Source organism: Castor canadensis, chromosome 17 (genome assembly GCF_047511655.1).
Source record: "Castor canadensis chromosome 17, mCasCan1.hap1v2, whole genome shotgun sequence".
Lineage (NCBI taxonomy): Eukaryota > Metazoa > Chordata > Mammalia > Rodentia > Castoridae > Castor > Castor canadensis.
This window is the reverse complement of record NC_133402.1, coordinates 52356256-52382402: the sequence shown is the minus strand read 5'-3', so window position 1 is coordinate 52382402 and position 26147 is coordinate 52356256. Positions and strand designations below refer to the sequence as shown.

Below are 26147 nucleotides of genomic sequence, written 5' to 3'. Positions count from 1 at the left end.
ATTTTACAGTGCCTGACTGTAGTGTCATAAGTCACTCATTTATTTATTTCAATCAAATCAACTGCTGTCATGCCTCTTAAAAATTAGAATTTGTACAGTGGACGATTTCACATTTATTTGACATTTTGATTTTTTTTTTATCATCCCTTAATATGGAAATACAGCCAGAAGCAGGATATTTATAAATACAGTTGCTTATGTAAGGTAGGGGTCAGCAAACTACAGCCAGCAGTATGGTCCCTACAGTTGTAATGACTTTTATATTCAAAGGGTTGTAAAAACAAAGAATATGCAACAGAGATGTATGTGACTCCAGGAGCCTGACTCTTGTGACAAATGTTTGCTGGCCTCTAATATGTGTTGTGTTTTGTTTGTTTTTTTTTCTTTTGGCAGTACTGGGTTTGAACTTAGGGCCTCACACTTCCTAGATAAGCACTCTACCACTTGAGCCATGCCCCCAGCCCAGCTGGCCTCTGAGAGATAAAAATAAAGCAGTGTATGCAAAACCATGGTGTGTGCCAACCATGGAGATGGCCAGTGTGCTTTAGTATGTTCTTTTTTTTCCTCTCTGTGGTGCTGGGATTAATCGCAGGTTCTCATGGATGCCAGGCAGGTGCTCTACTGCTGAGCTACATCCCCAGGCCTATAATGTTCTCCTGGTTTTAAAAGTGCCTCAGCTTGAAAAAACGCTAAAATACCCATACAGCAGAATAGTCCTCTGCAATATAAAGAAATGAATTATTGGCCTATGCAGCAACATTGTTGAATTTGAAATACAGTTTGCTAATGACAGAAGTCAGATCCAGAGCTAGGATGTAGCTCAGTGGCAGAGTGTGTGCCTAACATGGACAAGGCTCTGGGTTAGATCCCCAAACTAAAAAAGAAAACAACCAAAAAACACACAAGAGGTTAGATCCAAAAAGCTGTTCATTCTGTGTTTCTAGTTGTAGACATTCTAGAAAATACAAAAGAGAAGAAACTAGATCAGTGGTTGCCACAAGTTGAGGGATGGGTTGAGGGTGAATGCAAATGGGGTACACAACATAATCTGGGGGATGCAGAAATACTTTTGTGTGGTTCTGTGGTGGAAGAAACATGACTTCCACCATGTATGTCACAATCCGCTTAACTGTATTCCACAAAAGGAATTTTGCTGTTAAAAATCAGCCAAGCCAGCACATGGGGAAAGATGGATTGTAGTTTGTGGCAATTGAGTCATACAATTACATCGAAGGGTACAGATAGTAGAGGAGCTAACTTAGGAACTTTGGAGAACCATGTTTTAATTGGATTCTGTGAGCCTAACTGTGAAAGGAACTGAACTCAGGCATTGTGTTGTAGTTCACTATTTTCACAAGAGTGTGGTTTAACAATTTCAAAACTACTTTCCAGGGTTCAGCAAATAAGTAAATATGTTATAGGTAATGAGAACCAGGTTTTTTCACTGTTGTGCAGAGAAGTTATAAATAAGGAAAAGGGCAAAGACTAGAATGAACCAGTGCTAGGCAAGAGTTGGAAATTTTAATATGGACTCATAATAGCGGTAGATGACACATGCACATAAGTGGAGAAATGTATCCGCTCACGTGAAGTAGTGTACAGAACATATGTTGTAGCCGCAGCCTTTGAGAGGTCTACAAAGCAGGGATACTGCCACAGCATCCAGCACTTATGTTGCCAAATCTCGTTTCTGAATGCCGTTCTCAGTAAGAGACCCTGGGATTCCTTGAAGAGTAGTTGATTTCAGGAGTAGTGCAGGGAAGGTAAAACATGAACCTGGAGCATCATATGGACCAGGAAGTTAGAAGGTGTTTTTAAAAAGTACGTTTGAAGGGCACAGTGGCCAACTTCTACGAGCATGTACTGGGCTGAGTAGGAACGACATTGGCAATAGAGTAAATAATTGATTATCCTCAAAGATAAGTGACCACGAGTCCATACTGATAGAAATAAGTAAATGCATAAGTAAATTAATGGCGATACTGCAACTTATAGAAGAACTCCAGTCAATTAATGTAAAAGGAACGAGGGAAACAAAGTCCTAATACTAAATTACCACACACATGATCCATCACATGAGCTCTAAATTAGTGGGCAAAAATTAGAGCAGAATCAGGATTTTGTTTTTTACATTGTCTTAAAGTATTTCCACCAAATACTGAGTAAAATATAAAAGAAAAAAATTTTTTCACAATGAAGAACCCTAGCAGACACTAACGTAAAAGATTAACATTACCAGTATACCTACTAGTAACCTCAGAGTAGTAATGAGAAAACATCAGACAAACCCAAGTTGGGGCATTTTGCAAAATAACTAACTGTAGTCTTTAAAAATGTCATGGTTTGGAAGACCAAGATGCCCTCACAGATTGGAAGAAACTAAGGAAACAGAGCTCAGTACCTGCAGTGCCCTGGATTGGATCTTGGGACAGTGAAAGAACACGAGTGGAAAAACTTGTAACATCAGAATACACTCTGTATTGTAATTACGAGTGTTGTGCCAAAGGTTTGTTAGTTTTGGTAAATGTCCTAGGGTTATATAAGATTAAGATATTATCATGAGGGAAAGCTGACTGCAGAGTGTACATAAACTGTTTTTGAAATTCTAAGATCAGGTTTGTTTTTTTTTTTAAATGCCCAACTATAATTGTCTTAAGGGTCACATTTTTTTTTTATTTCTTGACCATGAATAGTATATAAATTCATCTTAAAAGGATACACGTGCTACATTTTATGACTAGAAAAGTCCTTGCACATTATGTGTGTCTTAGAATTTTGGACCCGAAGGAGGATGGCTGTGTGGTGGACATGCACCACTTCAACTCTGGGGCACAGTCCATTCTTGCCTATGCCACTGTGAATGGCTCTCTGGTCGGCTGGGACCTCAGGTCTTCAAGCAACGCATGGACGTTAAAGCATGATTTGAAGTCGGGCCTCATCACTTCCTTTGCTGTGGACATCCACCAGTGCTGGCTCTGCATTGGTAAGTCATCAACTGGGTTTTGAATACCACTAAAGCAACTGGCATCTTAGGAAAACTGTTTTTTCCTTTTTCCTCCATTAGTGATTTTTCCTCATCTCCTTTTTTTCGTAATTGTTATGCTAAGTCTCTTGCAGTTCATTTATTTTTCACTAAAAGCGTATTTCAAAGGGTGATATCAGTATCATAAAGCATAAAGCAGTTTCCTTCCTCCTTTTCCTAAGTGAGCATCTTTACCTTATAATGATTATAGTCATTAGATTTGCTGGCAGTCTCTTACTGTGCCAGGAAAGCAGCATCTGGGTTTGGGCCAAGACAGTTTGAAACTGCAGTAGCTTCAGGAAGCTACTCAACTCCTGTTACATCTTTACCTTCAAATGGGACTGATCCCTTCAAGGGCTGCTTGGAGAAGAGCCAAACAGTGGTTATTTTATATCACCCACCCACTTTTCCCCAAACATTGAAGATGTGTGATATGGTTTTGCTTGTTTCTTTCTTCTGTTTTTGTTGTTTGTTTAAAAAAAAATAGTGTTTAAGTTGATGAATTCTGAAAAATACATATAATAGTGTGACTCTTGCCACAAACAAGATACAAACATTTCTGTCACTTCATCGGAAGATTTCCTCCTAACCCTTTGCATTCAGTACCCTTTTCCCAGCCCTCACACCTAATTTGTCTCCATTTTGCCTTTTTTTGGAACGCCCTTCTGTAGTATGCACAAAGCTTGTGAGACTTCTTCACGTGGCTGCATGTATGAGGAGTTATCGTGGAGTAATGTTCCACTTCATGGATAGATCATCTGTGCATCCATCCATTCTCTGGTTGATGAATAGTTGAATTGTTTCTAGATTTTGGCTTTCCTGCAAGAAGTGCTACAAACATTTGTTAATAGGTTTTTGTAAGGACATGATTCCATTCATTTCAAGTTCATACCCATGAGTGGGGTTGGTTTTTTTGTTGTTGTTGTTACTGTTTTTAATTGACAAATAGTATATATTTATGGGATACAATGTCATGTTTTCATGTGTGTTTATATTATAGAATGGTTAAATCAGGTAATTACCTCACATACTTTTTTGTGGCAAAAGTATTTAAAACCTACTTCTTTTAGCAACTTCAAAATATACAATGTGTTATTATTAATTATAATGACCATTTGTCCAATAGTTCACTAAGCTTATTCTTCCTAAAAACCTTATGCCTTTCAATTCCATGTGTCCCCTTTTCCTCCCATAGTACATTGAAGTTGCCCTTGACAAGATAACCACATGACGTTCTTTCCCTCTTACTCAGAAGAATAAGAGGGAATTTAGCTTTCTAGATTTCTTAACTTAACAGTTGTGACATTATCTGCTTTTTCCTGTATTTTAGTGCAGCTTATATGGAATGCATTGCTTTTGGCTTTGGGGTGAATAAACCACCCAGGTGCAGGAAGGTGTAGCAGTAGTCTTGAAGAGTGCAAATTAGCCAGTGGCAGTGATGTCTCTCAGGCACCCTGGCCAGCTTTGAGGAGAGGCATTTGTTCTGGAGTGGAGCAAGGTGACATGCAGAGGGACCCAGCTGTCCTTTTGTGTGCTCTACAACCCTCATCTTTCCACTGGCATTGGAAACCAATCCAAGAATGTGCTCTCATAACCAGTTGCTCAGTGTTGGAACAGATGCTGTTCTCTCGGGGTGAAGATGGTCTCCCTCTTCAGGGTTTAAGCTGCTATGGGAAGATGCATAGGCATTCACCCTGGTTTCTGTTGTATTAGACACCCAAGCCTATCTCTAGAATGTGTTGGGGGAAGGGCATGTGGAAATGATTGCAATCCAATGATAACTGCAAATTTAATGATAGCTGCTCCCACTTTGGATTTTAAGGTGATCACTGTGTATCAAAGCATCTGTCATTTAAGGTCGTCTGAACATTTTGACTCATCTGATTCAGTTTATATCTTCTCTAGAGCTTCTGGTTTTCTGGGTGCCTTTGGCCGTTAGTAACAATATCAGTAATTAATGCATTACTCATTTTGAATTTACATTCATTAGCCAGTACTGTAATTGCATTATGATGAACAATTTATCAGAGGCACTGTTTGAAACTGGGGAGACAGTCTCTTGAGAACAAAACCTTTTTCTAAATGACTAAGGACATTTTAAAAAATATATTCCTACACAGCTATTTGTATAAATACAGCCTAGTGTGTTATTAGCTGGTGTCCTTTTTGTGCTTTTTTTAAGGTACAAGCAGTGGTACCATGGCATGTTGGGACATGAGGTTCCAGTTACCAATTTCCAGTCACTGTCCTCCCTCCAGGGCTCGAATCAGGCGCCTCTCCATGCACCCTCTGTATCAGTCTTGGGTGATTGCAGGTGAGATGGAGGGGATTTTCATGGAAAATGTGTTAGACTCTGTTGCTAAGACTCATGTTTGTAAAGTGTTTATTATACATATGAACCAAATGCTTGGTTCTGTTCTGATTATGGAAGTTCCCACCCCTGTCATCTTAAATGCATCAAGTTCAAAACCAGTCTCATCAATAACTGCCACCACCCTCCATTCCTGTCTACTACCATCTCTCATTCTGTTCCTTTTCCATCTCCTGTGTCCCCATTTTGGTTAAACCTGTACCCATCTTCCTAGAAATGTAAGTTAGAAATGTTGACCCATTTTTCTTATTGCTCTCATATGCTTCACAAGTTCTCCTTCCTTGCCTTCATTGGGCACTCTTTTTTTTTTTTTTTGGTATGGATTCTTAGGTAAGGCATATGGGCGAATGTTTGAAACTAATTTCCTGATCTATATAAAGTGTGATTGAAAATACCTCATAGAGCATGTAGTCTGGTGTATACATAATGCTTCATAGAGAACAGTTTTTGTTAATCTTAGGTTTCCTCAGAGGTCCTCTTGCTCTAGGCTCTTTGGGGCCTGTCCTTATATGCACAGTCCACCTCATAAATTTCTCCTGTCAAAGTCACCATCTTGCCAAGTTCAGTTACCTCCTATGTGACACATCATTTGGTCAGTTGAGAGCACTTCCACCTTTCTGAAATGCTTTCCATACCTGGTTCTGAGGTCATTTCCCTTGGTTCTCTCACTTTTTTTTTTAACCCCCCCTTCCAGTGGTGTGGGTTAAATTCAGCACCTTGCACATCCTAGGCAAGCACCCTACCACTGATCTATACTCCCAGCCTCTCTTACTTCTTGATCTACCGGTTCTTCTTCCTTTTTCTGACTTTTAAATTGTGGTCTACCTTAGGACTCAGTCTTTGGTTTTAACCAAAGACTTCTACACTGGCTCCATATGAGATCTTGTCCAGTCCCATGCTTTAAATAGCAAGTTTAAATTCAGATTTTTATATCTATATTCTTAAAATCTCCCCTTACATGTCTAGTAGCCATTGGAAGCTTGCATGTCCAAACTGAATACTTGATATCCTCTGTACTGAGTGCTCTGACCACTAATCCTACCCAGAGATAAACCTGCTCTTTCTGTGGTAGTCTCTCAATAAATGGAAGCTCTTTTCTGCTGGGTACTTGGGCAGAAGTCTGGTGTTCTTGAGTCCAGCAGCCAATCCTGTAAGTTCTGCCTTAGAGCATACCCAGAATTTGATCACTGCTTACTACTCTTTCATTAAAGTTTCCCTAGTGCAAACCACCAAAATCTCTTGTTCCTTTTAATGCAATACCCTTTTAACTCCTTGCTTTTGTCCTTATCTCCTAAGAGTATTTTTTCTTCTCAGTAGTTTCAGGCAGTGGCTTTTCATTCCAGGTATTATGGTTCATCTTGATTGTCAACTTGTTTGTATTGAGAAGTGCCCAAATAATTAGTAAAGCATACTTAGTGTATGTCTGTGCAGGTATTTTCCAGGGAAGATTAAGGGGAGAAGACCCATCTTCAAGTGAGCTGCTCTGCTCTCCTCCCATCTGGAACCATGACCAAAATAAACTCTTCCTCCCTTAAGTTGTTTTGCTCAAGTACTTAGTCACACTGATGAAAAACACAGAGAGAAACAACCCAAGTCCTCACTGTGATCCACATGGTTTTATGGGATCTGTTCTCTTGCCTACTCTCTGACCTTCTCCTAGTTCTAATAGGAAACTGATGCCACACCCAAAGTAGGATAATTTAAGGAGGATTTCTTTTCAAAGGAACTTTTACAAAAGTGTAGGGTATCACAAAAGATGGTGCAGTAGTCTAAGAATGGGCATCTGAGGGGGGTTTGGTTAGTGGAATTTGGAAAGAAGTTGAGTAGAGAAGACCAACCACCTTGATACGAGCAGTGATTTTAAAGTGAAGTATACAAACAGTCAGGGATGATTTCTGTCCTTCCTTTGGTCTCCTCCTGGGGCTCTTCATATGTATGGGTTATTTTTTATGACTGTTTTAACAATCCTGGAGGCCACAGTTTGAAAAGGATTTTTGTAGACCAAAATTGAGGTGGCAGCAAGCCACATTCACTTTGGAGGCTATAGGTGAGAATCTGCTTACTTGCTGTTTCCTGCTTCTTTTGCTGTATCTCTTAGCTAGTGCCCCCTTCTGTCTTCAGAGCCCAAACCAGAGCATTTTGGTGTTTATTGTTTGTTGCCTTCTTCTGTTCTTGTGAAATCTGCCTCCCTCTTCTAAGAATTCTTGTGATTTCATTCAGGGACCAGAATAATTAACTTAATCATTTATCTCCACAGTCAGTTTGTCATACAAGGTAACACACACAGGTTTCAAGAGTAGGGCTTGGATATTTTTGGGGGCCAGTTTTTAGCCTGCCATAGGCTGAACCCATCTAGAAGCCCAAGAGTACAAGAGTCTGATTTGGCTTATACAGGTCAGCCTTAGAGCAGCAGGTAGAAAGTAACCAGAACAGCTGCCTGTCTCCCCTCAGTCAGCTCCAGCTATACCAACTCATTCTTTGACCTAAGCATACCGACCTAAGCTCACCCTTGCTTTAGGGCTTTGTATTTTTTTGATTAGTGTCCCCACTAGACTGGAAGTTCTGTTCATTAGGGAATTTTTCTGCTGTGTTTGCCATCTTTTCCTCAGTGCTTAGGACAGTGACTAGTCTTGATAAATATTAATCATTGAATGGAGCCTGTGTAGTGTTAACGCCTCCTGCTCCACGATGCCTAGGGGATACACTTTTTGCTTTTTGTAATCTGCTCTCTCCTTCCTTTCACAAATATACTTCAGCCAGACCAACTATTTGTGTTCCCCCAAAACACACAGATATTTTTGCTTTGTTTTTTTTTTGTTTGTTTGTTTTTGTTTTTTCCCATTCAGTTCTCCCTGAAATAGTCTGCCTTTACTTGCTTTTCCTTCCTATCTCTAACATCTTGTCCATGAAGTAACCTTGGTTCTCACTACTGGGTGTGATGTTTTTCTTCTCTGAGTTCATGTGGGACTTTGTACTCTTCCCCCTGAAAAAAAAAAATCTCTTTCATTGCCATCCATACATCTTTTCTCTCCCCCTTCTAGACTATAGGTTTCTTGAGGGCAGGACCTCTGTATGATTTGTCTTTCAACCCTACAATTCTCTTCACCTGGTTGAGACCAGTAACTATTTGCTGTTAAGCTGTTAACCACAGTTTGTTTTCATTCATGCAGTCTGGTACAGAGTCACATTGTTTAAAAGTACTAGTCTTTGTTTCTTGCAGGATGGGGGGAAAATGAAAATAAATACAGGCTGGCTTGAATTATGTACTGTCTGAGAGTGAGTGCTTCCCTGTCTCCCTTAGCTGTTCAGGGCAACAATGAAGTGTCCATGTGGGACATGGAGACTGGTGACAGAAGACTCACTCTGTGGGCCAGCAGTGCACCGCCGCTTTCCGAGCTACAGGTTTGTCTCCAGCTTTCAAAGTGAAGGATGATGTTCACATCCCAGGCATATTCAGGCATTTTTAGCAAACCTGGTCTCTTTGGGGTCTTTAGTAACATCAGGGTGGCCATTGCTAATGGATGTTTTCCAGTTCCTGGTTCATTGAATGTTTTGGTTGCTGACTCCATAAGGCTTGTGAGCTGTCTTTGGAACCCTCAGAGACCTGGGTTAATTGGGCAAAATGAGAATTGAAGTTTAGAGGGCCCTGACTTAGGATTTTTTTTACTTTATGATGATGGTGCAAAAGTAATACATATTCTGTACCTTGATCTTTTGCTGGGCAGTGATCTGTAGCTTAACAGTCAGATACTAGGTAAATAGCCAGTAGTCTAGGTGAGGTGTTAAGTGCATTTTCAACTTACGAATTTATTAAGATGTTACCTCAACATAATTATCTGTTTTTAATAGTCACATTGCCATGGTGCCTCATTGAAGAAAGCTTCAGGAAGCTTAACAGGCAACACTCTGTGTTTAAAGTACAGTTGCTTTGTATGATTCTAAAGATGATGTATGTAAGAGGCGCCTAAAAAGCTCTAGATGCCTCCCAAACTAGTACCATCATTTATGGACTACATCGATGTCTTATTTGACTCCATATTTCTTTCTTTCAAGCCTTCTCCTCACAGTGTTCATGGTATCTACTGCAGTCCTGCAGATGGAAATCCTATCCTGCTAACAGCTGGCTCAGACATGAAAATAAGGTGCAGTATCTCAAAGAATATTCTGTACCTAATAAATGGGTGTGCATTATGGTTTGTGAAAGGTATAACATCACTGCCTTGTAATTCAAGTTATGCTGTTGGTTCTTGAAAAATTTTACCCTAATGCATAAGAAAATAATGCATTGATGAATATCACCATTTATTTTTCTCTAGGTTTTGGGACTTAGCTTATCCAGAAAGGTCCTATATTGTGGCAGGAAGTACTAGCTCTCCATCTGTGTCCTACTACAGGAAAATAATAGAAGGCACTGAAGTTGTCCAGGTATGATACTCTGGGAGACAAAAATTTCATATGTGATATGTATTTACTTCTCCCCAATAAGTTCTTTCCCCTTTTTATATTAATAAAAGTTAAGCCTATTTATAAGTGTCCCATATTTGTAAATGGCAACTGAATGCACTGTGGACTCTCTTTGCCCAGTATATTTGTGAAAGCATGACTATTTCACATGAGGTGTTAGAGATGAGAGGTAGGATGTGGTATAATTTAACTTATGACTTTCTCACATAGGAAATTCAGAATAAGCAGAAGGTAGGATCAAGTGATGACACCCCTCGAAGGGGCTCAGAGTCTCTGCCTGTGGGACATCACGACATTATCACAGATGTTGCCACCTTCCAGACAACTCAGGGCTTCATAGTGACTGCTTCTAGAGATGGAATTGTGAAGGTGTGGAAGTAAGCCTTGTATAAATTGTAAAATACACTGTGGCTCAACAAAAAGAATTTCTGGAGAACAAAATTTGCATAATGTCTGTAGTAACTGTTTCAAGTCTAAAACCCACCCAGAGTGGTTAAGGAAGTTGACTTTACTACTTTATTCATGCGTGTCTCTGCAAGACAACACTCTGGGGTGGTTAGAAGTTAGAAATGTAAAGTGAATGTGATCTCGGTTGTAAGTTATTGTAAAGCTTTTGTTATTAAAAATTCTATTCAAAGTAAACTATATTCAAGCATTCCAAGAGGTTTTGTGTTGTGTTTTCAAATAGTAAATGTAAGGGAAGAAGTGCTCCAGCAATCCCACTTCTGAAGAAATGGACCGTCTCAAGGGATTAGTGACAACTGGGCCTATCTTGTTGGACTCCACCATCACATCCTTCTTCCTGCATGGCAGCTTGCACTAGCCAATGTACAAAAGAGAAGAAGGACCAAATTTAAAACCCCTCATGGCAGTGATTGTTCTTTGTATAGAGACCTTATTCTCTCTCCATACGTGTTGTTCAGAATGACTAAAAAACCAAAAAGGTGAATAATCTTGAGTCTGGGGAACATACTTATTGTTAAATACACCAAGAAACAGTTATGTTTTGCTTGGGTTAATCAGAATTTCCTGAAAGGTCAAGTCAGGAAGTGATGGACTCTGATTAGACCATAGAGCTTTGTAGGCTTTGCAGCTCTGTCACGGTACAGTGCCTGTTTCCCTTTAAGTGTGCTATAAGACCATAGCTACAGGGTGTCTGGCTAAGTCGGCTTTGTTGTCTGCAGGGGCTAGGGAAACTATGATACATAAATGGTTCCGAGGAGAATGGGCTTCAGACTTGGAGCCAATTACATGAGCAGATGGCATGGACTGACAGTCACAACACCACATTTAAAAAGGTTATTTGGTTGAATGGCTACTGAGTTTTACAGTATGCCACGTTGTCATATCTTTCTGACTTTTTTAAACAAGTTTGACTCATAGCTCAGTGCAGAGATAATAGCAGGCAGGTCCATCACAGTCAGTCAGTTTTTTTCTTACCTTGGTTTTACGACAAGGTCTTGCTATGTAGTCCAGGCTTGCCTCTAACTCTTGATCCTCCCAAGTACCAGGATTACAGATAATATACAACTGTAACAGCTAAATTAAACCAGGAAATATCACTGATTTGTGTGTTTCTTGTCTTAAATACAATCTTATTAAACTTATATTCAATTTAATATTTGCAACATACTTCAGACCCTTCATCTGTGAATGATGAAAACTTACCCAAAAATGCTAAAATAATCTCAGTCACCAAGGGAGTATATTTGTTTGGTGTACTTTACTTGCCAACACAGTAAAAAAAAGTACATTTTCAAAGTATTTCCAACAGTAAACAGAAGAAAGTTGTTTGGGTTAAGCACAAAGTTAATTAGAAAAGTTACTATTTTATTGCTCGCCAGTTTCCTGCACTGGAAACAAAATTTCCCTGCAGCCAAAGCACCATTTAGGATAGATGAGACTCAGACCTGCTGGGCTGCGTGCTCCTCTGTTACCTGAGTGTGAGTGTGGCAATTAATTCCTTGGACTCTTTGCTCCTTTGAAGGCACTGGAAGCTAACTCCATGGAGTTGCCTAAGTAAGGATGGTAGAAGTGGTTAAAAAACACTGCAGATGGCTCTTGGTTCCAGGCTTTATGGAAAGGAGGTACAGAGAAGAAACTGAATGTACCCAACTGGTCTTTGGTGTCAGTAGCTACTACCCTATGTCTCCATGCCAGGCTCACCCTTCCTTCTGAAGACAGTGCCATTCTGCCTCACAGAGACATTGTTACCACTTGCGGAGCCCAATTGTAGTCTGAGGTAAGGTCTGAATACTGTGTCTAAAGAAATAGTGCTGCTTTGGGGTTTAGCTGTTGAAAATATCAGCTCCATCATAAAAACTGAATGGGAGAGAGGAGACGAAGTCTCAGAGAATGCTGTAGAGGCTGGGGACTTTCCTATTCCTGCTCTAAGGTACTCTGATCTACTTCTTCAGCCCATATGAGTCTGTAGATTAGAAAGCGTTTCTTACCTTTTCCAGTCTCAATGGTCATTTAAGGCTCTTTCTCTGCCAATCCTGTTTTGGTGCTGTTCACTATTGACTCAGCTACTTGGTATGCAGAAATAAGTCAGAGCCTCACCCATGACAAGTGGCTTTACTCTTGTCTAAAGGATATGGGAATTAGTTTTTTAAAAAAAAGCCATAACAGGGAAGAAAGACCAGCAAGTCACCAAAATGGCTGGGTAGAAAGTTCTGTAAACAAGATAGAACTTCTAGCTCAAAAGCAGTGATTTATGATCTAGGAGAATTACTGAGTTTCTCTGAGTTTAGGAGGATATAGAGCTGGAGAAAACTACCCTCTGCTTCTCATTAGTCCAAGCAAACAGCTGCAGAAGGTGAGAGATAGCCTTCCAACACAAGCCCATCTAAGGATCAGCCAGTCCACACTCCACACTCACACAGTGCTGTGCTTAAAGGGAACTGTGACAGAAGGTGAGATTTCCAAAAACATGACATACACACAGCATGAACTTCTGAGGTCAATTTTGGAGTGGCCCAAATCATTGAAACCTTTGATTACACAGATGTGCACTGAGCAGTACTACATTAAGAAAGGAGGTTTGGGTTGTAAAATCAAAATTTGCATTGGCCTGTGTACACACAGTCATACATTATATAGAACTTCATTTCAAAACACATCTCCGGTAGACTTTTAAAAACACTGCTTTGATTCTTCCATTTTCTAATGACAGCAGCTCTTTAAACATATCAGTTGTAGAGTGTTGGAATTGTCAGTAGGGGCCAAACAGTCAAGATACAGCTTAGTACCAATTCATGCATGGGGTCAAATTACCTGATAGTCTACCACCTGTGGCTTGTTCATCCCTCCAAAGTGGACCTCCAGCTGCAGGCAGATACCCAGGAGTTCTGGAGTGGATGTGGTTATATTTTAAGTCCAGAGTCTTACCATGGTTCCTACGGCTAAATTGTTCAGACACTTCCTTTATCATGTTGTTTGAGGGTAGCTTTTACCATCTTTTTTTCATTTTTAAAGATATGGAATGTGCTTCTGGGAACATTTTGAATAGCATCTCTGCCACCTCTTGCTACTCTTGAAAGGTGTTTTTTATCTTGGAAGAATTTTGCCTCCTTTAATGCGTCTTTGAGGGCAGCTTTCTGTCGTCCAGGAACAAAGCTATACGACAAAAGAGAATATAGAAGATAAATGTTACCACATCAACTTTAACAGACTCCACATTAATCTTTCTTCCTAAATTACTTTTTGTACCCATTTCCTTGTATTTATCCTCTAGGATAGTTTCCTTTTTTTTAAGATTATTAAATGAGATTTACACTGGTCATATATCACAAACTGACAGAGACATCTTGTTAATCTATGCAAAAGTATAATTTCAACAACAAAATTTCTTCATGAAACATCTTCCACTTGGATTTTCCTGTGGTTGATCTTTCTGGTTACTCAGATTTGGAATCAAATGGTACAATGAGGCCATCACACCTGTACTTTTCCCAGTTACACCCCACTGTATCACTCAACATAGCATGCCTCTATCTTCTTCATAACTCTTTGTGACTCTTTACTTACTTGTAAACTTATTTCTGATCTGTTCTCCACTCTTTTACCCATCCAGACAGAAACTCAGTTTCATGAGACCTTGTCCGTTCACATAATCCTCAGTACTTTTCTAATAAAATTATGAATATATGCCACTCCCTCCTTTCTTCCCTTCTTCCCATTTGCCCATCCATCCAAATGTTTGCTGCCTGCTCTGTGAAGAGGCACAGTGGGCAACAGACAGCCCAGTCTAGCAGATACATAATGAGCCTGGTTGGGAATCTTGAGACACCCAATAGCAGATGAGAGCTAGGGTCAGATTCTGGCCTGGAATTCCAGGCTGAGAAATCAGGGAATCACAGAAGCCAAATGATAACTAGAAATTCTACTCCATAAAACTTTCTGAACTAATGAAAACGTTCTATATTCCTCCCTGGTCAGTATGGTAGCTGCTAACTACATGTGGTCATTGAGCATGTGAAATGTGATTAGTGTGACTGAGGAACTGAGGTTTTAACTTAAATTTTAATTGATCTAACCAACCACATCTAGCTATAGGCTGTTCTGGGCAGCGGAAGAATGAAGCCATTTCAGACAGCCTTGTTTTACAGGAATGTGGTAGAATGAACCTTGTATCCAAAAGCTTATTTCAGCCCCTTCTCTTACCAGCTGAGCAGTTCTGAGCAAATCACTTAGACTGATTCTTGTTTCTTCAGGTGTAAAAGGGGATTAAAAACAACCCATGTTGTGTGAACACCAAATGAAGTCTCCTAGTCTACTTAGCTAGTCATGGTGTTCTGTGAGTTACAGATGAGGAAATGGGTGCATAGAGGTGACAGTCAATGGCAGAGCTGGGGCTACATCCCAATTTTTCTGAGACTCTGAGTCCAATGTTACTGTCACCGAATGTGGAAAACAATGCATATAATTTGGAATAGGATGTGAAATGGCAAATGCCATGCTACAGAAGCACCTGGATATGGGTCTAGAACCACAGGAAGGCAGATGGCTGGACAGGTACAAAGGTCTGAGGAACCTGGCATACAGCAAGCTCTTCATAAGTGTTTGTGACAGCCAGGTGGCATAAGAAGAGGTCATCCATACTGATAAACTTCAACAACTAGCTGAACGTGATCAAGGGAGGATTCATAAGAACTTTCTAGTGTTGAGATCACAAGAACAGCAGAAATATTCACTGTAATACATTTCTTTATGCTTTTCTGTTCTCACTAGCTATAAAAATCTAGAAAATAAGTACAGTGGAAAAATAGAAAACATTTCAAGTTTTTCACTTCTCTCTACAAATGTACCCCTCCCACCCCCCCACCCCCCATTTTCTTTCATCTATGAAGAGTAAAGATGAAGGAAACAACAGCAAAGAGAACTGTGCCATTCGTGTTACTCCCCATGTGCCTGGGCTTCTAAACTCAGCTCTCCAAGTGCTATCAGATCACAAAGTTGGTCAATCTTCAAGTTACAAGAAGAGCAGCTATGGCTAAAATGCAGAATTTCCTCACACTTCCTGTATTATTAATTTTCAGACTGAATATTATTCAAAGTCCCCACTGCCTGTATGCACAGAACAAGGCTCCACTGGTCATGGGGAGGGCCATTCTTTTGAGATTGGGGCACACTGTTTTCATGGCTTGGTTATCTAACTTTATTACCTATACTCTTTGTCCCTTTCCTTTTTTTTTTTTTTTCTTTCATGGCACTTTTAGCTATTTTTGTTTAAAAAACCATGAAATTGGCAACTGCTTCTAAACATGATACTGCTATCTTTTCCCTCCTCAAATATTCTTATGCTCAAAGGGGTCAAACATGTTAAACGCCCTATCTTTGAATTTCCATTTTTTCGCTGTGTCTGGCATAGGAGCTTGTGTTTGATAAGCATCATTTGATTACCCAGTTTCCTTTCTTTGTTTGCTGATTAGCAACTCCAACAAATATTCAAGACAGAAAAATTAAGATGAAATAGTCAACTCATTTAGCAGCTTGTGCCCAGCTCCAGTAAAGCTTGTGGAAAGAATGATGTGAATTCTAGAAAAAATTGGATGGGTGGGATTAATGGTAGATTTCAGCTCTCTGCCCACAATTTTCCCCTCTATGCAGATAATTAGTTGTCATTCACGCCACATTTACTAACTGACTGGATGCACTGGAGTAGAAAATGCAGATGACATTGCTGCTGTGACCACAAAACACGCTTTGGAAAGCACACTAGCAACAGATGTGTTATTCTTATGGCAGTGGTGACTGTCCAGTTTCACAATCACAATTCCATTTTTCTGGCTCTGGCCTGTCACTGCTTTAGATCCTGGGTCAAGAGTTTCCCTCAGTGGATGAAGCAACATGCAGGTGACTTTCTGACTTCTCTGAACTGAGGGAAGCACTTATCCAAAAAGCTGCACTGCAGCCGTGCCCTTGGGCCATCTGTCTCCTTGGCGGCTGTGGTTAGATTTGGTTTCTCTCCTTTCCATGGGATGACAGCCAGCTTCTGTGTGTCTTCCTCAGAATCTCATGCAGAGTGAGTGATCTCATTTCTATTCTGCAGACCTAGTAAGTCATCTATCTTGGCCAGACCTCCTGCCTAGCAGGCAGTCTCTCCCCCTCAATCCCATGTGTTCAGTTCCGCCTCACTTCTCATGAAAGGCTCAGGCAGGAAGGTGCAGAAGCGGCTGTATGACTCAATACCTTTTATTACACTCTGGTCACTTAGATAAGGCCTGGGGAGACCCAGGCTATTATACCATCTGGGAGCTCACAGACAGTGGGGTGAATTTCATGTCTCAATTCCTTCATGCCCCAGCTGTTGGACCATTTCAGAGTCAAAGGAGAAACTGAGCTTCCTGTGTATCTAGGGCACTGTGGAGATGGGGGAAGAAACTCCCTGTCCAAAAGCCGAGTGGATTCCCTCTTCCCACTCATATTACTCTTCAAACGGAACACATGGGGTGGTGGAGAGTGCCTTCCAAAAATACCTACTGGTTTGTAAGGTGGCTCTGGCATCTGCCTTTGCAGTCACGACTGGCTATGTCAACGTGGAGCCCAATGCAAACCCCAAATTCAAGCCCGTAGATAAAACAGGAAAAAAAGCTTTGTTCTGTCGTCTTTCTCCACCCGTGCCACAGAGGTTTTTCATTTGTTGTGATATTCAGCTCCCTGGCGTAGAGATTCTCACAAAGCAGTATAGACCCCACCTCATGACCTGGCCTGTGAGGCAGCTATGGAATTCCTCCTCCCACCAACCTTGAGACAGAGGGCCCAGACCAGGCATTTTCTTTTTCCTTAGTTGGCCATATGAACCCACAACAGAGGAGCATCCCCAAGAATGTCACTACCTCTTTGCTGGGACACACCGGGTACTTAGACGGAGGTGGGCAAAAGGCAACTGTCCTGTGCCACCGCCAGCTTGGAGTAGGAGGCTGCTGCCTGACCTCCAATGCTCTGAGAGTGTCTGACCCCAAGCCTCCCTGCTGAGGAGGGAGAGGAAGGAGGAGACCCACGCAGCCACAAGGTGCCAAGTGTCTGAACGAAGAGGTCTTGCAGAGGCAGCAGGAGGTGGGATGACCAGTGAATGGAGGCTCCAAGCCCTCACCACCCATCATGTCCCATTGGATCTCACTTAGAAAACAAATTCCAAAGTGACATTACTAATGAGTGCAGAGCACTAAACCTCAAGTCAGTGGCCCTACAGAACACCCCAAAGCTGGTCAGCTTGTACTGCCTACCACAGCTTTACCCCAACCTCCACACCACGTGCCTGCCTTACCCAGTCACCCTGTCCACATTGCATCCATGTCCCTCTTCCCAGCTGCCAAGCCTGCAGCAGGGGGAGCCCGGCTCTTCTTGCAAGGACTCCGCGGGCCTGACTTCAGCAAGCACTTGCTGCTGGACAGCTCCTCTGGACAGCTCAGAGCAAGGTGAGCAGGAGATCCAGGCAGAGGCTTCTCAGATGCCAGCGCTCGGGCTTCTGCACTGGGAGTGCCTGCCTGGCCAGATTACCACACAGACAGGCACACACTCCACAACAAAAGGCACCTAGTCAGAGGTGTTTACCTAAGTGTGAGTCCCAGGGGCTGGTGTACACTTGGTTGTGTAGGTGTGTTAGTACAGAATGTTTTGCCACAGAAACAAGACACACCCTAACTGCTTCCACTTATCTCTAACTTAAGAAAATGTAATACTGACAAGTGCAAAAGGTGTGATGTAAATTATTCTATGAAGCTTTAGGACAACTTTTTGCTCATATATAAATAAATATAAAAATATAAATATAAATAAATAAATATAGATAGATAGATAGATAGATAGATAGATATGGTGAGGCTGGAATCCATGGCCTCACACTTCTTAGGCAAGCACTCTACTGCATGAGCTACACTCCTAGCTTTTTGGATTTTTTTTTTTTTTTGAGGTACTGGGGCTTGAGCTCAGGGCTTAAACCTTGAGCCACTCCACAAGTGATGGGATTACAGTTATGCACCACCATGCCCAACTGACAGACCATACTTTAGAAGTTCCTTTAGTGGTAAACTATTAATTCTTTAATCTGAATTGTCTTATATTTTTGAAAGGCAGTTTTTCTAAGTTGATACATTTTTTTTCTTCCACTACTTTAAAGATACCACTGTTGTTATTATTAGTAATTCAGCTGCCAGCCTAATGACAGTTTGGAGAAGATCTGATCTTTCTTTTGGTTGATTTCCGTTTTCTTCATCTTGGTGTTCTTTGTTTCCCTATGCCATGTCTAACTGTTCCTTTCTTTTTATCTGTCTTCTTTCACCTGGGAACTCATATCTTTATAAGTGATAGAAAGTTATCCCCTATGTCTTTATTATTTAATTATATTTATATTTAATACTGTCATTTATTATTCCTATTGTGTAGTTCCAGAATTCTAATAAAACGGAGATGTTTTCATTGTCTCTAACCTCTTATCACTGCAGTCTGAGTGATTTCTTCAGCTTTTTTTCCTGGCTGATTGTGTTTCTCTTCAAATATATCTATTACTCTGTTTAATCCTCCACTGAGTTTTACAAGTTATTTTTTATTTTAAAAAATGGCAAAGTTCACAGAAAATTGGAAAGACAGAGCCGGCATGCCTTTCACCTACATTCTCCAGCCATCGCCATCCTGCTGATCTCTGTGGATGTGAACATCTGCACAGCGTGTGTGTGTGGTATACACATATAGGTACACATACACACGTGCACACACACACCATCCTCCTCCCCTATAGGAAAACCGTGGGAAAGTAGCTGAAACCGTTTGAGAATGTCTCAAAGACATTCTCACTAGCAGAGTGGCTTGAGTGCTAAAGCACCTGCCTGATAAGCAAAAGACCTCGAGTTCAAATCTCAGTACCACCACAAAAACCCCAACAAAACAAACATGGTACTATTGCCATGCACGACGAAATCCACACAATTCAATGATCTCACCTGGCATTATTCATACTCAAAGCTCCCCAATTTGCTCCCCTAATTATACTAGCTCTTTTTTTTTTAATCTAGAATCCAATCAAGACTCACATGATCATATCCAGCTGTTCTTTCTCTTTAGTTTCTCCCTTTCTGGAACACTCATCTGTATTTCTTTATTTTTATGACATGAAACCCACAAAGATTATAGGCAAGGTGTTCCAAAGAACATTCCAGAGACAAGGTTGTTCAGTGATTTGACTTGGTGAAACAGTTCCATCACTGTATCTTCATCTCTGTATCTTCCACTGCATCGTGGAGGGAGGCACGCAGCATAAACGCTGGTGTAAGTGGGTCCCCCGGATCTTACCACATAAAGGCGCATGTCCCTCCTTGTAATTGGTAAGCATTATGTGAGAGGTTGTGAGACTGTTCAACTGGCTTTCTCTCAACACCCAGTCATGTAACAACCTTAGCATCCCTTAATGATCAGTTATGACATTTGCAGTTAGCATTGTAAGTTACAAATTGGTGAATTTTCTGCTTCTACCATTTCTTCCGCATCTATGAGCCCATATTCTTATATAAAGAAGAGCTTCCCCTCTCCTTTCTTCCTTCCTCCCTTCCTTCCTTTTTGGGTACATAGACTTGCACCTATAAAATTTTCAGTATTATAATCCACTACCATTATTCTTTCTGATGTTCAAATTATCAAAGATTAGGCAGGGGGGAGTTCTTTCAGGACAACTCAGTTATCCTGTTGACATGACTTCGTTTCTTAATGTTTCCTTGTTTCCTGGAATAATCTGTTGCTCCAGGTGAGCACTGCACCTTCCCTGCTACAGCCTACAACTAGGCATTTCCAGGGAACTAAGAAGTCTGGCTCCTTTCAATGGTGTTTAGAAACCCAGGTCTGGTCACTGGATATGCTCGCTGCCATTGGCACATCCCACCGGAGGGTTTTACTTCAATTGTTAGACTTTTCATTTTTACAAAGTATCTCTATTTGCTTATTTCTAGATCAACCTGGCTATTGTTTTTGTCTCTTGTTCCCACGAATTATATTTTAATGTCATGTAGCTATAGATTTTTATATGAATAAGATGGATGAGGAGGGAGAGAAATAAGAGGAAGAGGAGGAGAAGACAGAGAAGAAGGGGACACATATTCATTTCTATGTCACACCAAGCAGACAGTACCTTCGAAACTGGCGTGGTGGCAGCTTTGTATCTGTAGAACTGAATCTGTTGCACTTTTCTTTGAAGTTTAGCGGGGGATATTTGTTGATCGCACCTGGGGAAAGACAAGGCTATGATGAGTCTCCTCTACTCCTAGCTGTGGACATCACTGTAGTCCATTCTGACAGCGTCCCTTCTCTGTCTGCAGGATTCACCAAAGAAAGATACCAGCTCAAGTGGTCATACGAAACGAAAGCAGATTTCTCAGGGAAATCTCTGAAACTGAGTTTAAAAAACACATCTCTATGACTTTATAGGTGAATTTAACTAACTTTTCAATAAGACATTCTTAGTTCCTGAAGTTTTGTTAACCATCAGCCAACTCTAACGACCTTGCCCTTAATAGATACGAGCTAATCAGGATAGGGATTTTTAATTTGTTCCCTGGAACATCATAACACAGAATGATAAGGATATTCCCTCTTGGTCTTTGTGTCATTAATAATATCAGTGCCATTTTGGATTTAATTCATTAGTGACTCATTTCATTTGGAAGCATATGACTTTTTCAAAACAATGCATGTTTTATAACTTTTAAAATATTAAAGTCACTTTATAGAAAATGTTAAAAATGTATTATATATTTCCTTAAGGCATTAAATCAAACAGATTTGTTAAACACAATTCTGTCTCTTCCTGGTGATGCAGGGTTCTCACGAGTAGTGAGTTTGTTCTGGGCTATCATGCAGCACCATCCCCAGAGGTGCTGACGTAAGAAGAGTTCTGTGCTCTGGACTGAATGACCCAAGACTGTGATGCTCCTGAATTTTAACTTTTTTTAATCTATCCCAATCCTGTCACATTGCTTTTACCTGTCAAACCCTGTCAGATTGTTAGCAGTTTCACTTCTCTTGGGAAACGTGTTCATTGTGACGTGGGGCACAGCAATATGTCAGACAGGCGACACCAACACTTAGAGAGTGTTTGAAGCTCCAAATGACAGTCACCAAGTCTGTCTTGGTCATTTCTTGAGCCCAGCACCTGAATTGTGAGTGGTTCACTGTCGGTGCCTAGGAAATGTAAGGTCATTACCTTAAGGTAGTGTTGAATGAGTCAGAGTGAGTAGGTGGTCCCGCTATGGGGCTTTGCACTTTCACAGCTGTAAAGGCTGGAGGTTTCTAGATGTCTAATCTCTAGACACGGGTGTATCTTTCCATCATGGTTATAGTTTTCAAGAGCACTTTATGTATCTCTCAGGTACCCTAACTACTTTTCTTAATCCACCTGCGTCCCCTTTTCCCAAGCAGGGGATGGTGCCATTCACCTAATCCTATAACTTGACTAATCACCATGAAATATGCCAAGAACTGTGGGGTATCAGAGAAGGAAATTTGTCAGAATCTTTCAAGGTGTTTTTTGTTTTACCCTCACAGGTGCCTTGTGTTTACATCCCTTAGAATGACTCTGTGCACATGAATGCCCTGGGCATCTTGATAAAAATCCAGATTCTGGTTCAGATTCTGGGGGAGGGGTTGGAGAGCTGGAAACTGCATTTCTAGCAAGCTCCCAGGTAGTACTGGGATGTCTGTCATCTCAGCGATGCAGGCCATGTAAATTGTAAATAGAAGGATCATGGTTCAAGCCAACCTGAGCAAAAACACAAGACCCTATTAAAAAAAAAAAACTAAAAGGAAAAAAGTTCACGTATTTTCAAGGCAAGCTCATTCCAAGAAATACAACTCGTATTTATTTTTTGTGGGCACCAGTGACACTAACTACTGGCATCATAAAAAGTCATTAATGAAGGTAAGTTTTTCAAATTTTATCTTCCGAATTTGGAAAAGCAAAGCCAGGAATTGTCAGTTTTTCTTTGGCTTCCTATTTTGGGGTGTTAACATTCCATCAAAGAGCAGTGTGCTAATGTCACATGGCAAGGGTTCTACTGTGTAGCTACAGTCCAGGCTCTGACTTTACACTCCCAGGCCACACTGCTCCATGCGGACAGATGCTTTTTATGACTGCTTCTCCATAGGAACCAAAGGCATAGAAAGGATGAGTCAGAGAATTAAGTGCTTAGCCTTCGGAGGTTCCCTCCCTCCCACCATCCATTATTACACATTTTCCTTTCTGACCTTGCTGTCCTCTTGAAGATACATGAGCTTTCTAAGCATCCATCAACCTTTTTCTGCAGAGTACCAACTACATTCTTAATGTACAAGAAAGAAAAATTTTATGACTTACGCCTGATTGAGTGTATGAAGGACTTCACAAACTTCACACCGTATCTGTGGTCAGGTTTATGAATTCGACCAAGCTGGATCAGGTGATGATCCAAAGGATGGCTGGCTAGATCTTCCAGTTCCTTGTCGTTCCAAGCAGGGCCGAAGGAAAACACAAACAGGGCATAGCCCTGACACTTGGCTCGCAAGGACTCTTTCTTTAAGGTCTCCCCATCCAAGGGACTGGTTTCCCCAGCAGATATTACAAATATGACTTTGTTTCTTCTCAGATTGGGCGTGCCTAAAAAGACATTGTCCAGAGTCCATTGTAAGGCGTGCCCGATAAACGCATCTCCATTTAGCTGCTGAACTGACTGTTCCACGTGCCTCTTCATCAGGCGCCTGCTGCTGTAGGTGGTGAGGTTGAACTCAGTTCTCACGGGACTCCTCTGACTCTTGGGTAGGAAGTCAGGGGGAGCGTGGCTCAGCAGGGCCACCCGGTCTCCAGCGACAGAGGTCTTGGGCTCTGGGGTGATTTCAAAGTGATCTAACAGTGCCCCCAGGAAGTCTCTCAGGTCTTCAAACTCAGCACTTCCCACGTGGCGGGAGCCATCCAGAAGGAAGGCAGCGTCCACGTAAGACTGCACAGGGGCTGGTCTGGCTTGGTCGCAGGAAGCATCCGGCTTGCATATGTCTGCAATCAAGTCACTTAGGGTTACCGAGCAGACAGGGACAGACAAAGAAACAGTTGAATGTCCTCAACTGTTTCGACACTTGGAGACTGCAGAGTCTTTGATGTTAAAATAGTTATGGAATGAACAGCAAGATTTCCACGTACCTAACTTTGTGTCTGTCTCCAAAACAGTACAGACCTAAACACACCTGTGCTGAGACCTCTCACTAGCGCTAATGGGTCTTACTTGGCTTTGGGGAAACTAGGCAGCTTTCAATAGATGTGTAAAGCGTGGCTGCGTCTATCAAGTTGGAAGTGGACAGTTTCTCTCATCAAGGCAAGCGTGTACCGCACTGTATCACACTACGAGAGTTTTTGATCTCCTCAAGGTTAACAATATGCACGGTCCTTATCACTGTGCTCACGCTATGAAAAACTAAGTGACTTACAAGTAAGGTGCGGTGCTGATGCATCTTTTCTCTTGACTGAAATAAGAGTTTGCAACTTCACGTCTGTGTGACTCCATAAGGACAAGGCTACAACTCCTCTTTTTATCTCTGTAATATTGCTTTAGTTGAAAGTGGGGTGCGTGTTTATTAAATAAGTGAATAGAGACACTGCAGAGCTGGCGGAGTGGCTCAAGTGGCTACCTAGCAAGCATGAAGCCCTGAGTTCAAGCCCCAGTACTTCCCGGAAAAAAGAAAAAAAGAGAGAGAGACATGGCATATTAATGGACTTTCATAAAATGTGAGGTCATTTTTATAAGCATGCACACCTCATTTAATCAAAAAATGCAGAGCAATAAAAACAGTGGATTTTATTAAATCTCACCACAATGAATGTTCAGAGGAATAAAATAAATTGGTAATTGGAGGATCTTCGAGGTCACTTAACCTTCTAATTTTATAGAGTAGATTGAGGGCAGGAGAATAAATGATTCTGCCAAAGGAGACACCAGTACTTCTAGAAGTTTCCACATGTGAGGTCAGTGTTTTATTGCTGGCGATGTGGCCATGTGGTAGTGTGCTGGGGAGGCTCCTTGGCCTGAGAACTAGGATGCCTGGCTTCTGGCTGTCAGTTACAAACGTGTTTGTGCCTCTAGCCAAGCCACTACTGGGCACCAGTTTCGCAGTTTCTCTGTACAATTTGGCACTGGACCTAACTGGGATAGTTTGACCCAGAGGTCCTTTCCAGGCCTGACATTCTGCCTAGTTTTTTAAAAAGCTCACTGAGGATGAGAATGACTTGTAAAAACCAAAGAGAAAAGAGAGAGAGATGGAGTAACATACACGCAGACAGCTGGTACTTAGACATCATATATAAAAACTACTGGATGAAATATTAGTGACCAGGATACAGGTTCTGGGAGCGGCAGCAAACTTCTTAACTTTACGCTTGCTTCTGGACTCAATAAAGACGGTACTGCCCAAGTCCCTTACTGACACTTAGATCTTATGTGTAATGATCAGCTGACAGAACAGTCACCTGTGTGCAAAGCAGTTTCTAAAATCAAGGACAGCAGGCTACCCCACTTGCTCAGTTTTGTGGGTTTTTTAATTGCCTGAAATGACAGCCAAGATATCTTCCATTATATGCCTAAGAGACAAAACAAGGATTTAAGCCAAGAAATGGAGCCAAAACCTATCCCCAGTCACATATGTGCAGTTTCTCACTGTGCAATAAACCAGCTCACTATTGTAGCTGACATGCTTGACCATGCAGCTGAGGATACATAGGGTGGGGCGTTTCTCCCCAGTAGGGTTAGCACCTCACTGCTTTGCGTGAGATTTCCCGCATCCAAACCTACCCTGTGCAGTAGGGAGGTGTGGGAAGAGAGAGAGTGAACAGAGGAAGGCTAAGGAGCGGCAGAAGATAGGCAAGAGGAAGACTGGAAATCCTACTTTCCCTGGGAACTGCCACCTCCCTGGGCGATCCCGGATGTGTCAAAAGTTCTAACATCTCCCTGATACACATGGAGGAGAATATGACCATTTCTCCAGGCCCAAATGGAGAGTTTTGGGGAGGAGAGTGTGACCCCTATTCTTCATAAACCACAGGTACTTCGGAGCCAGCCTTCTTGGATTTGATCCAGCAGTGGGGCCCTGAGCAAATGATCACATCTAAGCTTCATGCTCCTGAGCTGTAAAATGGATCTAATACCAGTGCAAAGACTAGAGTGACTATAAGGATAGGATGACACGATCTGTGTAACGTGATTAGAACGCGTGCTCGGGATGTCACAAGCACAATAATTTAATTCCTGGCTGTCATCACTGCCGTCAACAACATCGTACAATGTAATTACAATAGTTCACAGCCTATAGCAAAAGCTTGGTGACTGTCAACTGTCACATCAACCAGTAATCTCAGTAGCTTCTGAATGGAAAATGGAAATGGAAAATGAGAATTTTCTAGCTAGATCTGTAGATTATGTATAAAACACTACAGACAAATCACTACTGCAAACCTTTTAGTGGCTTAACCCAGACTGTTCAATAAGAAATGCATGAATTTCTGCTGTTTTCTCCTTCTGCTGAAAAAAAATATCCCCAAGCAGGTAAGAGCGCACCAAATTGCTTTAAAGCATTTCTTTAGGGGCTGGGAAAATTTGAGATGTAGAAAACACTTTATGGCATGGAAAGCTTGGCAATGAGACAGGCTGAGCTTTTCTAAAAACCATTTCTGTTTCCTGGAAGCTGCTCTGAGAGGAAAGGCCTGGAATGTAGCCCTCCTGCTGGGATGCATGGGAGGAAGCCCTGCAGCCTGTGCTGACAGGCTCGGTCTGCAGAAGATGCCGT

At 41.5% G+C, this 26147-nt stretch overlaps 2 protein-coding genes across 3 annotated transcripts in view; one reads left to right on the top strand and one right to left on the bottom strand.

Moving 5' to 3' along the window:
* Nucleotides 1-10683, top strand: part of Pik3r4 (phosphoinositide-3-kinase regulatory subunit 4) — a 73873-nt gene extending 63190 nt beyond the window's left edge. Inside the window, exons 15-20 of one of the 2 annotated variants that reach the window (XM_074059393.1) lie at nucleotides 2772-2983; nucleotides 5205-5336; nucleotides 8695-8795; nucleotides 9447-9535; nucleotides 9710-9818; nucleotides 10546-10683. In XM_074059393.1, the coding sequence (XP_073915494.1) occupies nucleotides 2772-2983; nucleotides 5205-5336; nucleotides 8695-8795; nucleotides 9447-9535; nucleotides 9710-9818; nucleotides 10546-10548 (646 nt within the window). In that variant the 3' untranslated portion in view covers nucleotides 10549-10683. Of the gene's footprint in view, nucleotides 1-2771; nucleotides 2984-5204; nucleotides 5337-8694; nucleotides 8796-9446; nucleotides 9536-9709; nucleotides 9819-10067; nucleotides 10505-10545 lie in introns of those variants that run through there. The other variant, XM_074059392.1, reaches the window with a different exon arrangement.
* The window catches only part of Col6a6 (collagen type VI alpha 6 chain), a 147551-nt gene continuing 129502 nt past the window's right edge, over nucleotides 8099-26147 (bottom strand). The window contains exons 35-37 of the mRNA XM_074059391.1: nucleotides 22699-23370; nucleotides 20479-20572; nucleotides 8099-13475 (exon numbers count right to left, since the gene is read on the bottom strand). Coding sequence (XP_073915492.1) covers nucleotides 13271-13475; nucleotides 20479-20572; nucleotides 22699-23370 — 971 coding nt within the window. The 3' untranslated portion in view covers nucleotides 8099-13270. The remainder of the gene's footprint in view (nucleotides 13476-20478; nucleotides 20573-22698; nucleotides 23371-26147) is intronic.